This window comes from Peromyscus californicus, unplaced genomic scaffold, assembly GCF_007827085.1.
Source record: "Peromyscus californicus insignis strain IS unplaced genomic scaffold, ASM782708v3 Scaffold_15__1_contigs__length_86483966, whole genome shotgun sequence".
NCBI classification, from domain to species: Eukaryota; Metazoa; Chordata; class Mammalia; order Rodentia; family Cricetidae; genus Peromyscus; species Peromyscus californicus.
Window position 1 is genome coordinate 79,575,860 of NW_026294447.1, and position 18,429 is coordinate 79,594,288.

General features: G+C 43.4%; 1 protein-coding gene across 1 annotated transcript in view; it reads right to left on the minus strand.

Annotated features, from left to right (window-relative positions):
* The window catches only part of Syne2 (spectrin repeat containing nuclear envelope protein 2), a 321,778-nt gene that overhangs the window by 200,493 nt on the left and 102,856 nt on the right, over positions 1-18,429 (minus strand). Inside the window, 10 exon segments of the mRNA XM_052739574.1 lie at positions 121-332; positions 2,870-3,028; positions 4,903-5,037; positions 7,062-7,235; positions 7,543-7,701; positions 11,547-11,720; positions 13,940-14,062; positions 15,371-15,535; positions 17,915-18,102; positions 18,345-18,423. Of these exon segments, the coding sequence (XP_052595534.1) occupies positions 121-332; positions 2,870-3,028; positions 4,903-5,037; positions 7,062-7,235; positions 7,543-7,701; positions 11,547-11,720; positions 13,940-14,062; positions 15,371-15,535; positions 17,915-18,102; positions 18,345-18,423 (1,568 nt within the window).

Genomic DNA, 18,429 nt, shown 5'->3' on the forward strand with positions numbered 1-18,429 from the left:
TATTAGAGGGGGGCGGGGTATGGAACCTTAAAAAGTACGAATCATATTGATGTCATCTGAGTGTGCCAAGGCTTCTTCTAGCTTGATTCTGAAGCACGGCTCGTCTTCCAAAGCACCAACCTCTCCTCCGGCGAGCCTCTTCGGGAGGACTGCAGGATTCTGTGAACCTCGGAAGCACACTTCAGAAGTCTCTGTATCTTTTGTTCGTAATCTCTGAGGGCTCTCTTTAGGTCTTGTTGACGCTCTGGTGAAGGCAGCTCTTCGCACAGCACCCTCAAGACACCCACGTGGTGTTCCAGCTGGCCCGCCACACTTCCCGGAGAAAAGCAAGCCTACGGCATGGAAGAAAGTACAATCCGGGCTTCAGCTGAGGACACACGTGATCAGAAACTCCGGTGGTGATATTTTATTTGTATTAAAATGTTATTTGTATGTTAATAAATAAAGTTGCCCGGGGGTCAGAGCTATTAGCAAGCCATAGGAAAGCAGAACAGTGGTGGCGTACGCTTGTAATCCCAGCACTTGGTAGGCAGAGCTGGGTAAGTCTCTGTGTGTTCAGGGGTACAGCCATTATTGGATACACATGCCTTTAATCTCAATACCAATCATGGAAAACCTGGAGGTCTATACAGACAGGCCGTGAGGAGGCAGTCATGTGGTTGGGTTTACAACCAATGAGAAGGCAGAACAGAAACTCTATATAAAGACTTTAACACAGGGGTAGCTCTGGTTCGGAGAGGTAGGACCACCGCAGGAGGAAGGGTAAGGTTTTAGCTCTTAGCTCTGACCTCTTGGCTTTCTTCTTTGCATTGGCTCTGTGCTTCTTATTTAATAAGAAGGTTGGTTATATCTACACTCCGGGAGTGTGTGTGACCCTGACAGCATGCTCTCTTGTGGACCGTCTGCCATGAGCTGAGTATGGTAACAGGGACTCAGGACAAGTGATCTGGGAGCTAACCCTGAAAGAGTCCCAGTTCAGTAACTGACATGCAAATCATGGTCTGTCACACCAGGATGTGATGAGCATATCACCCACCACCTGCCCGCTTCACAGAGGGACCCGTCCGAGCTGGATGTGGGAGGAAGGAGGAGCTCTCTAAGGGTGGCTGGAGGAATGTCTTAGATTCTCTTCCTGTGGATATAGTCAGACATCCTGATAAAAACATCTTAAGGAGGAAGTGTTTAGTTTATCTCACGGTTCCAAGCACAGTCCGTCACAGGAGAAAAGTCAGGAAGGAGGAGCTGGAAGCCGCTGGCCACTCCCACAATCAGGAACGGGAAGGATGAATGCAAGCTAAGCACTCAGCTCACTTCCTCCACTTAATACAGTCTAGGCTCCCCTGCCTAAAGAATAGCCCTATTATACATCAGCCAGTCCAGCTGACCCCCTACGGGCATGCGCAGACACCCATCTCCCAGGTAACTCAGCTTCTGCCAAGCTGACAATGAACACAAACAAACCCATCACAGAAGTCACCTCCACCGGTGACAGGAGGTGACAGGGAGTAAATGCTCTGAGAGCACAGGTCTCCTGCTGCTGCTGGAGTGCTCAGCCTAAGAGAAAGACATTGAAGGGACATCCTGGAGCCTTCTAAAGAGATTGGGGCTGTCCTTGGAGAGGGCAGAGAGCTACCACTGGGACCCAGGAAAATGGGACCTGTGCTTTGTTTGAAAGGCTAGTTCTGGGGGCTGGGGGTATCGCTGCCTTGGTAGAGCACCTGTCTTATGTGCATGATGCCTTGGATTTCAATCCCCAGCACTGTCCCTGACCCCCAAACCAGCAAATTGTTGTGTTGAAAGACAATGAAGTCGTTTTCTTCCTAACAGATTAAGGGAATGCAACACATGGACGGAAGAGAAGCAGCAGCTGGACTGATGGAACGAAGCTGCTCAGTCACAGAGGCTCCAGTGGAGGGGGGAGAAGAAGGGGAGGGGACGGAGATGGCTGAGAAAGCAAAGCCGTTCATCACCAAGATGCGAGGAGAGGAGAGGGCAAAGCTTGAGAGGCGAGGTTACCGACGTCGTTCTAGACGAACCTGAAGTCCCTGATGAACATTTGTGATACCCACCAGTCAGGGGTAGACTAAGGAGACCCGGGGAAAGACTTTGCTGGGGAAACGTAGGCACAACCATAAACAGATGAATAAACAGTCTTAAGGGTATAAAACTGCATGCTAAGGATGGATGAAAGTAGTGAAAATGTAGACTATCCAATCCAAAAACTAAAACATTTAGGAAAAGAGAAGAAGATGGGAAATTTGTGAAGGATAGTAAACGATAGCTCCCTTTCAGTACACATACATGTGTGTGTATATATCTGCTATATATATATTTCATATATAGTTATCTGTATGTCTGTGCAAGGGAGAGTACCACTGTGAGAGCCACAGAAGTTGACAGTCAAAGAGAGAAGAGGACTCAGAGCTATCCACTACACAAATCCAATCAAAGATGCTGGAGACCAAAAAGACATCATCAGCTTGCCCCCCCCCGCCCCCCCCCCCCCCCAGATCCTGTGTGACTCAATTGCTCATTTTCACAAAGCGCTACTTTTGAGGACCCGGTATCCTGACAAGCAAACATCTGTACTACAGCAATAGTTGAGACAGTCATGACCAGTCTCTGGAGCAGGGGGTCCCCAGCCATCACAAGTGAAACATGAGACAAGAACTGTGGCTGAGATGTCTCACTTCAGATGGGCAAGAAGCACAGGGTCCAGTGAGAGCCCCGACCACACAGGTGTCGAGTCGGTGGGCATGAGCAGGCTAACGTGACTTCCACAGCACAGCCAATCCCAGGCCGTGAACTTGCACCGTGGTTACCCAGCCAACACAGAGGCCAACAGCAGTGGCCGTGGGGATGCCTTTACCTCATGCTCCTTGGCGAGGCCCCTGGTCTTCCCCCGGCGGATAAGTTTCTTCTCTTTGTTGATCTGCTTTTCAAGTTTTGCAATGTTGTCTCGAAGCTTTCCTTCTTCCATGTCTATTTTTAGTTGTTGGATATACAAAGAAATTTCATGATGGAGAGGCTGCAAACAACACAGGAGGGTATTAATCATGAGAAGACGATATACTGAGCTCTTTCTCGTTCCAACAAAACGGCCGTAGAAATCAAAGGAAGGAAGCAAAGCTGGCACCATGAGCTCATTACTCACCCCCGTTATCTTTGGGAGAATGTAACAACACTGCAGATCCATAAACCTATTTCTTTCTTCCTAACAACTAAAAATGTGTTTTTAAAACTGTCAAAGATGCTGTTGAGAAAAGACAAGCTGCAGATTGAAGGGACTACATTAAAAAGACACATCTGAGCCTAAGAAGACATAACAAACAGATGGATGTATCCTGGACGGGGTCCTGGAGCAGACAAAAAGCATTACAAGAGATGGCATAAATCTGAGGCAGTTCAGGCTTTAGGTAATGACCACCTCCATCCTGGCTCACTCCCGGGACAAATCCTGCACTAGAACTCTCCGAAGTACCTCTGCCATGGTTCTTTAGAGTGAACACTGCTCTACACTAGAGGCCCGTTTATGAAAGGCTTAAATGGTGTGTGTACATCTTGAATCCCAGCACTTGGGAGGCAGGGGCAGAAGGATCTCAGTGAGTCAGGCTTGCCTGGTTTACAAAGTGAATTCTAGGCCAGCCAAGGCTGCAGATGAGACCCTGTCTCAAAAACAAACCAAAAATAAATTTTCAGGAAAATCACTAATAGATTTTAATTCAGTTATATAGACATCCCTTGATCCAGAAACCCCTCCCCGCTGGAGATACTAAAATCCAAGGACGATCAGGTCCCTTACGGAAAGTGGTATGGCATTTGCATATTGCCTCACACCCTCTAATACACTGCAAGTCCTCTCCACATTATATATAATGCTTAATATAATATAAATGCTGTGCAAAGCTGCTATTCTGTATTGTTTAGTGAATCTTGCATGGATGGGCAAAAGGCTGTACACCTTCAGAAGAGACACAAGTCTTTTTTCAAATATCTTTGACCCATCGTTGTTTGAACGCATGGACACAGAACCCAAAAATATGGAGAGCTGACTATACTGATTAGACGCATACATATATTCATAATAATCATTTACGAAATATATCCTCTGTGACTTATGTAAATCTTTGTAGCTCTGTGTTATCCCCATTTTACCAGTGAGGTTCCTAAAAGATTAGTAACCAGGGGCTGGAGAGACGGCTCAGAGGTTAAGAGCATTAACTGCTCTTCCAGAGGTCCTGAGTTCAATTCCCAGCACCCACATAGTGGCTTACAACCATCTGTAATGAGATCTGGCACCCTATTCTGTGTACATAATAAATAAAACTTTAAATTAAAAAAAAAAAAAGATTAGTAACCTGCCCAGGGTCACAGCTTCACCTCCACCAAGCCTCTCCCTGTTTCTCTAGGGAAATCTGCCTGGACACATGCTTTACTATATTATCTCAGTCAGGATCCAGCCAGGAAATTAGAAACATGCTCAACTTTTCATTCTGGGGATATGAAATGGCTCCAGGCATGGAAGTTCAGACTAGTCAAACGAAGAAGAGGAAAGTGACCTAGAGAAAAGGAAGAGGAAAAAGCTGCTCCACCCCGGGCTTGAGGCTTTGGTGGAGCCAGGGAAGAGGGAGCCAAGGAGACCCTGATGCTGGAGAATAATACATGCTGCTGCTGAGATGTTGTGGCGAGGCAGAGAGAGAACAGGGGCTCTCCTCTTCTTCCTCCAGTTCCGCCAGATCTATAAATTATTATCCCTGGCTGACGCAGACCTCAGTTAAGGCAGAGCCCGGGAAGTGGCCCCTCTAACTGTATCACGGAGTAGACAGAGGAAGCCTGCAATGACTCTGCTGATGGACAGGCCCAGCCCCAGAGCCCCGAGCCCAAGGCCCACGCTGCTCTCACCTCCCACTTGGCACACACATCTCGACACTGCTCCTCCAGGTGCGGCTCCACATCACCTGGGACATTACGCTTCAGTTCTTCAACAGCTTGCAGATACTTGGCCAGACTGTTGGTATTAAAAATTCCCAATGCTTCCTGGAAAAAAAAAAAAAGAAAATCATGGAAATCTGATCATAGTGCCAGATTCTTTGAGCTCCTTTGGTATGTCTTTAGCTGGGAGAAGTAGAAAGGGTGCTGATGGTGATAATCTGAAATTTTACAAGAGGCTTTTTTTTTTTTTTTTTGGTAAGTTGAGGTTGGTGACCTATTTCTGTATCTTGAGTTCTTTCAAAATGATTACAAAATATGTTTTATTGAAAGGTCTTTACTCGATATTCAAAAATGATAAAAATTAGTATAAAAATTTACTGTAGGATTTATGTGGCAAATATTTAATACTGTGCATGAGCAATGTTATGTATCCAGGAGGCACCATTACCTCATCATCAACTCAAAGGCTTGCCCAAGGCCAGTCTACAGACAGACGGCCCCACCCCAGGGAAAGAGCTGCGGTGAACAGCCAGGTACAGACTGGCTAGACCTGCATCTGCTCCTCCCTTGGCATGCTCTCTGAGAGCAGAAACCTGGCTTAGATAATCAGTGAACGACAGAACAAAAAAATAGATTGGGAAGTTTGTGAGAAGGGCTGAAAACCCACAGGAGAAGAAAGGATTCCGGAGAAGGAAATTACACAGGGTAGAGGCTCATTCATTCACACAATACACATTTATTAAGCACCTACTGTAGACACAACACAGTGCACAACCCCAGGGCCCTTCTCTCCATGGCTTTTTTGATAACTGCTATATTTGTGAGCTGAAAAACACACTCATGTCAGTGTGGGCTTCCACTACCTTCCCATCAATGGAGTACAAGGCTATGATCCAGCGGGGCATGGTCTTACTTCTGTGATGAAATTCACTAAATGGCCCAGTCCAAAACAGAGGATCTGTGGTCTCAAATTCCAGACTGTCAGCGAGAAGAAAATGGGACAAAAGCTGATGCCCTTCCCTCACCTAGGAACCTCAGCCTTTTTTTTCTTTTTTCATGAATTTTTTATTTATGCATAGATGTGTTTGCCTGTCTGTGACCATATGCATGCCTGTGGAGGGCAGAAGAGAGCATTAGATCCCCTGAAACTGGAATTACAAGCAATTGTGAGCTGCCCAATGAGGGTCCTGGGGACCAATCCGGGATCCTCTGCCAAAACAGGTGCACTTAACCAGGGAGCCCTCTCTCCAGCCAAGTTCTTTTCTTTTTTATAAGCCCACATATGGGACTCTTCTGAAGTCCACTTCAGCAACTGATTGATTGACTTCTTGCTTTTCTGAAGTAGATTCTAATGTAGCTCTCAGGCTAGCCTCCAGCTGCTATGTAGTGAAAGATGACTGAGAACTCCTGATTCTTCTGCCTCAGCTTCCTGAGTTCTGAGGTTCTAGGAGTGCACTATGGGCAAGTTGTCCAGGCTCACACACTCACTCTCTCTCACGCATACATATACACACACATAGAGAGAGGGGAGACTAGTTGAAAAGAAAGATCAATGGGAGGGAGAAGGGGTGGAGAAAAATATTTGCGTGTGTGAAAATGTCACAATGAAACTTACTATTGTGCATTATATAGATATGTACACACACACACACACACACACACACACACACACCTAGTAAGTAATGAAATAAAGTAAAAAAAAAAAAAAAAAAAAAACCCAAAACACCACAACCAAAATGCTGCAACCTCTCTCTACACAAAACAACACTATTGGGTCCTTAAGTCACAGATAAGTATATGTCTATGAAAAATGTCTCAAAGGAACTTAATAGTATTTTTTTTTTCATTTAAAGCCTCAGCAAATCTGATACCTGGGCTGTGCTGAATTAATCTGCTCATTTTCAAGTAAAAAAGCCAGAGACCCTAGATTCTCCACCTTGGAATCAGCTGTGCCGTTTGTACTGATCTTCGCTTGAATACTTATTATTAAATCTACCAGGGGAACTCTATCTAGTCCTGGGAAAACAAGCTACAGCAACTCTGTATGTCATTCTACACAGGAAACATCCACATGTCAAGCACCATGGGTAGCTGATGACAACCGTGCCCCAGGTGAACAAACTTCCCACCTTGTACTTTGAAATGAGTCCACCAGGGCGCTCTCTCTGCCCAAGTAAATGCTGGGCTCTGGTGATATACGACTCCAGGTCCTTCCGAGCCTCTTCCACCTTTCGCCTCACGTCTACATCCGGTGAGCCATCCGTGAAGTTCTTGCACACCGCAGACAATTCGACCATGATGATCTGCAACGGCAAAAAATAAAACAACTTCTCAAGTACACAGCTGGACCCACGTCTTACTACATCCCTAGGTTTCCAATCTTTTCACTCTACTAACAGTCTATACTTCACGATCAAGCGTAGAAATGTATCATTGAAAACATTTCTGTTTTCCAATATGTTCTAAATTATAAAGAAACAAAATATAATGTAAAATTAATATTTTACGAACTATTTCTAGGATTTGGGCCAGGCCTTCCTCCTGGACCACCCATCAACCACTTGGTTCTAAAACAATGAATTCATTAAGTAAGGAACGTTAACTGGAGACCTGGGCTCCCTCCTTAGCTTCTTGGATCTTTGCCTGAAGCCCAGCTCGGAGGACATTTTGGAAGGACTCCAGGTTCGAAGCACTTTGAACATCCATCTGTAGAGTATCTTCGGTTCTGGCCAGAAGTTCCTCGTACATAGAGCCTTTAGCAATGAGATGCTACAACAAATCAGAGATCACAGTCAATATTCAGATTCTAAACCATATGCCAAGCTTACATCAGGGAACTGGAAAACAGCACCTGTTAATCCAGAATGAGGCAAACTTGTATTCTAAAAAAAAAATTTCTCTTTAGAAGCACATTTTGAGGGCTGGGGATGTGGCTCAGTTGGGACAGCATTTGCTTCCCATGCTTAGAGTCGAGTTCCATCAACACCACCACATAACATAAGGTGTGGTGGAGCACAGCTGTAATCCCAGCACTAGGGCGGTAAAGACGGGAATCAGAAATTCAAGATCACCCTTGGCTCACAGCAAGTTCGAAGCCAACCTGGAATTCAAGATGTTGCCTCAAAATGTAAATAAATAAGAGTTGGAGAAATGGCTCAGAGATAAAGAGCATTTGCTGCTCCCGCAGAGGACCTGAGTTTGGTTCCCAGCACCCACACCAGATGGTTAATAACTGCCTGTAACTCCAGCTTCAGAGGATGAGACTCTTGTCTGTCATCACAGGTGTGTGCTCAAACTCACACAGACACACATACATGTGTATACACACACACACACACACACACACACACACACACACACACACACACACACACACACACCCTACCAGGTGTAATGGTGCATGCCTTTAACCCCAGCATTTGGAGAGACAGTGGCAGGCAGAGCTCTGTGAGTCTGAGGCCAGTCTGGTTTATATAGTAAATTCTAAGATAGCCAGGGCTACACAGAGAAACCCTGTCTCAAAAAATAAATAAATAAACCTTTAAGAAAATATCCTCTAAAATTTAAATAAGTAAAACATTTGAAATATATTAACACAATCAGATTCTGACAAGATCTTTTATAGAATATTCTTTATAAACACTTCAATGAAATAAAAACTAGAATACAATGCCAATAAAAAGAAAATAAATTGGAATAACAACTTTTAAAAATAAAATTGTTGTTAGTCAAATTTGAAGGGAAGTCAATAAATTTATTAGAGAAAATGACTACTAAAAATAATCTTTTAAAAACTACTTTTTATACAACATACAAAGGTAAATTCCAATGGATCAGAAGTGGTATGTAAAATATAAAGCCTCAATGAAGAATGAATTCTCTCAGGAAAATCAACCTGCTGCCGGGATGCAGTATTTTCTTTTCTTTTAAGTAGAGAAAGACTTGACTATAGAAATGTATATACTTTCTCTGCAAAACGAGCTACCAGCAGGTCAATGATTTACTGAAAATATTTGCCATAGGAATGAAAACGGATCAGAGTTCAAAGAGTTTATGTAATTCATTAAGAAAATCTTGAGATGCCCAGTCTGGGTGGCTGCCATCCCAGCCAATCAGAAAGCTGAGGCAGAAGGTCACCAAGTCACGGCTTCCTGGGTTACAGGATGACGTCAAGGCCAGTCCGTGCCACTTAGTGAGAACCTTTCTTAATGTAAAAAATACAAAAAGGGCTGTGAATACAGTTCAATGTAGCTGCCTGTCTGGCATGTTCAATCCCCAGTAAAACACATGCATGCATACACACACACACACACACACACACACACACACACACACACACACACACACATTCTCTCTCTCTCTCTCTCTCCCTCACCTCTCCCTCTCTCTCTCTCTCCCCCCAAAAAAGAAAAGTTAAATTCCGAAGAAAACTCTGAAACAAAAGAATATATATCCACAGAATTACATGTCTAATAAGTATATAAAATATAATTCAATCTTATACATAAAATAATGACTTTCTAGCTTTCAAATTAGCATAAAAAAGTTAATTACTCCTCAAGAACAGGATGGGTGTGGTAAACAGATGTCAGTTTGGGGCCAGCAAGCATGCTCAGGCCACTTTTATCAGTTTTCATGTAGTAGGATGGTGGAGATTTTATTTTTATGAAATTAGAACACTCCCCTTTAATTTTGACTTTTTCCTCTTTTTAATTTTATAAAATGTAACAAAGGAGCCCATATACTAGAAAGGCATATGGTGAAGAACAGGTCCCTTTCTCCAGCCGACCGACTTGTTGGAGCCCACTAGGTTTCCTAGTACCCAGCAGTACTGCATGGGAGGTTGACTGGCTGTGGGCCTGGGTACCAGGTGCTTATAAATAGCCCTTTGGAATAAAGTTCTGGGCCTGTTTGGATAAAGATCCAGGCCCACCCGAGTCTATTCTGCGTTTCCTCTCTCCCTTCTCTATTTCTCTTATCCCTCATTCCTCAAGAGTTCCTGGGGTAAATAAGTGTGGGGGCTGGTCCGCCACACCTACTGGCTGTCATTTAATCACCCACTGGAACGCTGACTTTTAAAAGAAGTTATGTGTCTGTGCCAGAAACTGAGTGCTCTGCAGGGCCAAGACACACAAGTAAGTTTTTCTTCTCTTCTTACAGATACTGTTCTGCGGATAGAAAAGTATAAACTATGAAAGCACAACTGTTTTTAAAACGGAGACAGATCATCCACATTGTCTAGAGGCCTTCCTACTCTTTAAACACATCTTCTGGCCGGGCATGGTGGAGTACACCTGTAACCCTAGCACCACAAGGTGTGGTCAGGAGGATCAGGAGTTGCATTTGGGGGTTCCTGGGCTATATGAATTCCTGTATTCCCCAGCTCCCAAAAATACATCTATAAAGAAGTCAATAATAAATAGAAAACATATGATCTATGATTGTGATCCAATAGAGAGTACCTAATAATTGGAGTGATTACAACATGACTACGTTCTTACTGTGCATAAGAAAGATCACTGCTGTTTGTTTTTTTTTTAAATAGATGTAAAATAATTTGAAATGAAAAAGAGAACAATCATATTCTAGGGCGAGCCAAGAAGGCTCGGCGGGTAAGCTTGCCATCATGCTTAATGATCTGCATTTAGTCCCTGGGACCCACTTGGTTTAAGAAGAGAATCAGCTCCTGCAGTTACCCTTTGACCTCTACATGTGCATGTGGCATGGCCCCCACACAGGTAATTAAATGTAATTTAAAAAAAAAAACAAAACTTAAAATTATGCTTTAAAAATCTGTTTAAGCCGGTGGGTGGGGAGTGGGGGGGAGTGGCGCACGCCTTCAATCCCAGCACTCGGGAGGCAGAGCCAGGCTGATCTCTGTGAGTTTGAGGCCAGCCTGGTCTACAGAGCAAACTCCAGGACAGGCACCAAAACTACACAGAGAAACCTTGTCTCAAAAAAAAAATCTGTTTAATATTGGATAGCTATTTCATTTCTTTTACTAAAGCAAATTGCAGGTGACCAAATTTTTAAAAATGAAAGCGCTCCTTTATTCCACAAATTTCCCACCTGGGAACAGCTTACAACATGCTCTGTTGATGTTACGGTGGTGCTGGAACTCAGTAGAAATCCTCAGTTATCCTAATACTGAAATACACTTGCACCTCCCTGTTTCTCCTGAGTCACTGCTTGAGGAAAAATGCAGAATGGAGTTCAAACCCAGTCACCGCTCCATCAGTGAGACCAGGACAGAGCTGGTTTAAAGGGACTTTCAAGGCACAGGTGACTACATAATTCATATGTTCCCATTCCAGTGAGCCATTAAAGACTTAGTGCACTCATCTTCCTGCCTCTCACACACCAGCATATTCCAATCCCCATGTTATAGGCAGGAAAATGAGTTAAAACCTTATACTCCCAAGGCATTCCAAGCATGCTAACCAAAGAGGAAATCAGCGATTGGAGTCCATGCCATTTTAAAACTTCACAATAAGGAAAATTAAATGCGGACTCATTATTGTCTGCTTTTTAACACTTTTTGTTTATATTAAAACACAAGCCCATGTAAGTTTCTAATCACAAATACACCCTCTTAAACACATTCACACTCATACCTGCAAGGTATCCTCCGAGGAGCCATCCACATCATCTTGATGGCGAAGGAGATCCAAGATGGATTTGCTCTCTGACTCCCAGATTCTCACCTCTTTGATGAGTTTTTCAACCTCTTCATTCACCTGCAATTGTCCAGTCGACTCTTCATCTTCTACTTCATGTTTGTCCACAGCCTACAACATTCAAAACCATCATTAAGAAGATACCGTTGCAATATGAAAATGTTTAAAATCATATCGCCATCCTGAAGAATATGAATTCAACACCAAGCTGCATGGTGCTTGCTTAACAACAAGGGCAGAGAAACACACCATTAGGTATTCCGCCACTGCGTGAACATCACAAAGCAAACAACCTTACACAGACCCAGAGCCTACTAGACGTATAGGCTTTGTGTTAGAGCTCTGCGGTGTATTTGGTCTGCACACAACTGCGCGTTTGTGATGTAAGACCTAGTTTGACACTGATAATATGAAGGCATGCATCACTTTACAAATGAAAAGATCGATCATGCATGTTATCTTAATTAGATCATTTCTGTCGGCTAGATGGCATTATCTCATTTTATAAGTAAAACTGAAGCTTAGAAAATTAATCTGGATAAACTTGTCTAAAACTCATATACAATTAAATTTAGCTATTACTAACAATAATGATATAATATCATCAAAAAGAGATTCAGAGCCAGGCAGGGCGTCACACATCTATAATCCTAACATTCAGGGGTCTGAAGCAGGAGGATTGTAAATTCTAGGATAACCTGAGTTATGTAGGAACACCATGGCTCAAAAAAAGAAAAGGATGTGCTGGGTATGATGGCACATGTCTGTAATCCTCACCCTGAGGGAGGCTAAGGGAAAAGGATTGCTATGCGTTTGAGGCCAGCCTGGGCTACACAGCAAGACTCTGTCACATAAATGCATATACATTAAAAATAATTAAGGAGGCTTAGACAAAAATTTAAAAATATTCTGTTCTCACTAACAGACTCTCAGTATTCTATAGGCTGATAGAGCAAAGTTTTACACAACCAAAAGTTTCAAAGTTGGTCTCACTAGGCATGGTAGCGCCTGCCTTTTATCCCAGAATTCAGAATCTCTCTTGAGTTTAAGACCAGCCTGGTCTACATAGTGTGTTTGAGACAAGCCAGGGTTACACAGAGAGAACCTGTCTCAATACACACACACACACACACACACACACACCACACTAATGCACCCACATGCAAGTGTGTTTACACATATATAATGTGAACATTTTTTTTTTTTTTTTTTTGGTTTTTCGAAACAGGGTTTCTCTGTGTAACTTTGCGCCTTTCCTGGGACTCACTTGGTAGCCCAGGCTGGCCTCGCTGGAGAGATGGCTCAGCCGTTAAAGGCTAGGCTCACAACCAAAAATATAATGTGAACATTTTAAGAGGTCAGAGACTTATATTTTAAAGTACATCACACAAATTAAGATCCTTCTAGATTGTTTTTGATTACACTTTTTTTTTCATGCAGTGGTATAGATGAACCCCAAGCTTCCTGCACGCCAGACAAGGGAGACCTCTAACCCTGTGCTCCTTGCCCATTAGGCATTCTTATTAATAAAAACATTAGCATTCCTGCCAGCTAACTGAAGTCACTTATGTGAGGTGATATGGCTGGTTTGGGGTACGGCACAAATCTGAAGCCACGGGTACTAATTACTGTTACACATGTGCGATTTTATTTTTTTTTTTGGTTCCCTTTTCATACCTTACTTAAAAATCTAACATCCTCCAAACTGTCCGCCACAACAAGGAATTTCAGTTATGCTTTCTGCCACTCCACAGAGCGTGAACAGCACAGACAGAGGTTGGTGGCGAGCCAACTTTGGAAGCTGCCAGGTGTGTCTGACCTGTGGCCCGCAGGCCGCACGTGACTGAGGAGAACCACAAGCGTGGCCCAGCACAAAATCCCAAACTCATTTCTGACATTAGGCTGTCTGGCCTTTGGTTGTTTGCTTGTGTGATCCAATTGCCAGTTCCGGAGCGCTGGCCACACCTGACGGAGCAGGAGTACTTGCTGGAAGTCCTCCAAAGAAAATCCGAACTCATTGGCACCACTCCAAAGTCCCGCCTGCTTTGATCGATGAGGAAGCCCAGAGGCGTGGTTACTTCCCGAGTGGACCCACTAAAGCATTTCCTTAATCAATGACTGTGTTGTGACTGTTATTATCTACCAACGCAGACACTTCCCACTGTTCCAACCATCCTTTTCCAGGGAAAAGTAGCAAAGCTAGATCATCCCTATGAGCATGTGCAAAGCGCACTGGCCTTACCTGTATGCCCTCGCCAGGACTTTCAGGAAGCTCTGCTGGCATCGTTGCTGACTCAGACAGAATCGTGTGCAAAGCGCACCGGCCTTACCTGTATGCCCTCGCCAGGACTTTCAGGAAGCTCTGCTGGCATCGTTGCTGACTCAGACAGAATCATTCCAGAACTGTCTCCAGTGGGCTGGTCCTGAATTTTTGTAACTGGCAGTTTCAGTTCCTATAAAAATTAATTTTGTAAGTTTCATGCTCGCATTTTTAATTCTTTGATAGTATATATTAAAAATAGTAAGTAGAAAAATATGGACAAATATACTTTTAGGGTCTATCAGTCATCAACAGTGTTGGGAAACACGTATGTATGGCCAGGTGTAATGGTGCACACCTGTAACTCCAGCACTCGGGAGGTAGAGGCGGGAGGATCAAGTGTGCAAGCCCATTTTCAGCTAGGCAGAGTTTCTCACAAACACACACACACAATTTCTACTAAAAATGTCTAAGAAATGGTTATGAACAAGTAAGAGAATAATTTAAGAATTTTTATTATAATTCTCTTTTATGATAAATATTAATATAAAGATAAATAAGATCTTGTATAGTTTCTTAAGGAGCTTAGATAGGCAAAACAATGCTTATGTTTTGGGTAAAGGAACTGACAGGCATATGTTAGAAAAGGCTCAAACATAAAAGTTCTTTTCAAGAGAAATTAGAATACCTTTATGTCTATTCTTTAGTTCGTAACTATAGTGGCTATAGTAGCCCATAGAGTGGAGAGAACCAAGAAGAATATCACCTGATGGATAATGAAATGCAACCTGACATAGTCATACAGTAGGCCTCTACTCTCCAGTGGAAAGGAATGAAGTGCCGTTAGATAGGACATCTGGATGAACCTTAAAAGCATTGTGCCAAGGGCGTTAAGCCAGTCATGAGGCACCACATATGATTCTATTTATATGAAAAGTCCAAAACTGCAAATCTATAGACAAAAAAAAAATGGACTGGTGGTTATCTACGACTGGGAGGTTGGAAAAGAAATATTGATAGATGATATATGTGCAGATCATCTTCATAAAATGATGACAGTGTTCTAAAGCTAACAGTCAGGCAAACAGGGGACCTGAGTTCAGATCCCCAGCACTCATAGAAAAGCCAGGTCATAATGGTGTGCATCTGTAATCCCAGGGCTGGGGAGTCACAGACAGGATCACTGGGGTTGACAGCAAGCTAGTCTAGCCAATTGCTGAGCTCAAGATCAGTAAGAGACCTTGTCTCAAAAATAATGTGGATAGCAGTTGAGAAAGGTACGCACGCGCACACATACACACACACACACACACACACACACACACCCCTCCATGTATGGGCAGGTATGCATACATACCACATACTCCAAAAAAAGCCTGACTGCATTGACGGCTGTACAATTGTGAGTCTGCTAACGGCCACTGAGCTCTGCCTGTATAACCGAATTATAAAGTACGTGGATGATCTCTCCAGGAAGCCATTACCAGAAACAACAACTTACAAGTGGAGTCTTTGTGATAAACTTTCTCCATCTTTTATTCAGCCTTCTCAGTTCTTTAGAAAGAGATGGTCCAACTTCACCATTGCTGACTTGAATTAGGAAACTCCCCACCTCATTTAGAGAGGTATATTTTGCATTCCACTGGGAAAGGGTCTCAAAGGGAACCTACATATAAGCAAAAGAAATATTTAATGGTATATTTGTATTACTAATATCCATAATAAATCTCTCCAGGCGGTGGTGGCACACGCTTTTAACCCAGCACGGGAGGCAGAGCCAGGCGGATCTCTGTGAGTTCAAGGCCAGCCTGATCTACAGAGCAAGATCCAGGACAGGTACCAAAACTACACAGAGAAACCCTGTCTCAAAAAACAACAACAAAAAAGTTCTCTACAAAGGCTGACTCTCAGCAAGACTGAGTGGGAAGGCCTTTGCTGAGACACTGACTCCCTCTTAGAAATCTCCCCAGCTCGTTGTCTCAGATTGCGGTGTGGCAGGTGCCAGGCACTGTCTTGATCCCGACCCCAGACTCTTCCGAAGTGCCTGTCGATCATTTTAAGTGCCTGGTGAACTAACAGCAGAGGTTCCCGACTCATTAGATCAAGAGGGCATACTGCCTTGGAACTGTTTCCCTAGAGGCCATGCTGCCTTGGAACTGTTTCATTTAGTCTCAAGGCCAAGAATTATTTGTCATCTAGTCCAACAATGTAATAGTGGCACAGTATATGTGACCGATGCTACCAAGTCTTCTTCCCAGTTAAAAGTCTCTTGCAAGGTCTCTGGCAGCCCAGGGCATCTCAGCAGAGGTTTGGGATCGCATTCAAGATGGCAACTTGCCTCAGGTTTAGGTATATTTTAATAGCAGACCCTGAAAACAGAAGAACTTGTAGGACCAACCTAGGTGACAGGGAGATGTGATGACTTACTAAGGTCAAGTCACTCTCTGTACTCACTCCTACACTCAGCACAACTCTTTCATACCAAGAACCTACTGTCCATGAAGTAATTCCTCTCCATCTGGAAGACATTCAGTGTGAAAGGCTAGCTAGACCCACTTTCTTTTGTTTGTTTGTTTTCGAGACAGGGTTTCTCTGTGTAACTTTGGAGCCTGTCCTGGAACCCGCTCTGTAGACCAGGCTGGCCTCAAACTCACAGAGATCCGCCTGGCTCTGCCTCCCAAGTGCTGGGATTAAAGACGTGTGCCACCACCGCCCGGCTAGATCCACTTTCAACAAAGAAAACCAATGACAGGAACAAATACTATCTCCTAGCCAGTGTATGAAAATAATAATGAATTACACTAACACTCCTCCCACACATCTGATATTAAAATATACGCAACTCAGAAAAGTTGCCATCTTGAACATACAATCCTAAATCTCTGCCACGATGCCCCAGGCAGCCAGAGATCTTGTTAGAGCCTTTTAGCTCTGAAGTGGACTTGGAGGCATCTGTCTCCTAGAGCCCATTAATAGAGCTGCTATTAAGTTGTTGAACTAGATGATTTAAATTGGGAAGTGTTAAGCAATTATTGGCCTTGGTAAAACCATTACCAAGGTGGTGTGGCCTCTATTGGCCAACCAGTCTGGGACCCTCTGTGGGAAAAATTCAGGAAGGATTTAAGGGTAAAGGTTTTAACTGAATAGAAAATTATAGTTCTGAAAAACAGTGATTTAGGTAGGCATGGTGGTACATGCCTATAATCCTATCACTAAGAAAGTTCCATGAAAACAGGAGAATCTTGCCTCCAAAGCCAGCCTAGATCATATAGCCAAGAACCTGTCTCAAAAAGAGAGGTGGGGTTAGCAGATCCCAGAGCCTCCCACATGTCAGACAAGTGCCATACTACAACATCAACCCTTATTAATTCTTCCCAGTGTCTTTTCCGTACTCTCTAAAGAGAAGGGCAATAGGGGGCTGAATATGGAGCTCAGTTGGTAGAGCGTGTGCCAAGCATGCACAAAGCCTCAGGTTCCATCCACACATTGCACAAACTGGGTATGTACTGCACACCTATAATCCTTGAACTCAGGAGGTGGAGGCAGGAAGTCAGAAGTTCGAAGTCACCTTCCACTATGGGAGGGACTCAAGGCCAGCTTGGGGTAAATGAGACCTTATCTCAAAAAAATAAATATTTTTTTTTCTAAAAGCTGTATTATTTACGTAAACCGGTGCGTGTGTGCACGTGCATGCGTGCGTGTGTGTGTGTGTGTGTGTGTGTGTGTGTGTGTGTCTACAAACATACAATGTGAAGAAAATACTCTCTGACAATTACATTAGGAAAAAAAACTAAGTTCTTCCCAAGATCTTGAAGAATTTTCTAGAAGATATGTTTTTACTCCTTTGTAGACTCTCACCTTGGAGTGAAAAATGGGCCTCCAAACAAAAAGAAATAAAAGAGTAAATCTAGCTGGGCATAGTCATGCTTGCTTGAATCCGGAACTCAGGAAGTAGAGGCAGGTGGATGCCAAAGCTAGCCTGGTCTACTTAGCTGTCCCCAAAAAGAAAAAGAGAAACTGGGGCAGTGCCCTGGACTTCAGATACCTCTTTAATTTGCTCCTTCTTTGTCGCCTCAAAAGAAGTCTTCAATAGCTGGAGGTCTTCCTCATACGTTGCCCAACACTCCAGCACTCTTTGTAACGTGGCCTTCGTGCTATGTACGCGCTGTCTGCACTCGTGAACATCCTTTCCCAACGTCACAAACCCCTCCTCAACACTCTCACATTCTCCAGCTACGTCAGCAAAACAAAAAACTAGTCTTAGAAGATAGCTTTCGTTTGTAAACAGTATTAAGGAAACTCTTTGCATTAATAGACCAATGAGCATGCTCCCTGGCAATATTAAAAGCAAAAAAGCAAGAATTTCTCAAGGAAAACATACATGGAAAAAGTGATTTTCCAAACCACTAAAGGCGAACAAAGGCCACCTTGAAATGATGGCCAGGCCCTTAAAAGCATTAACTAGGATACTTTACCCAAATTCTTAAACATTTCTTCACATTTTTGAAAAGAAGTATCAAGCTGAGCCAGGAACTTTTTCTCTTCAATAAATTTCTGTGA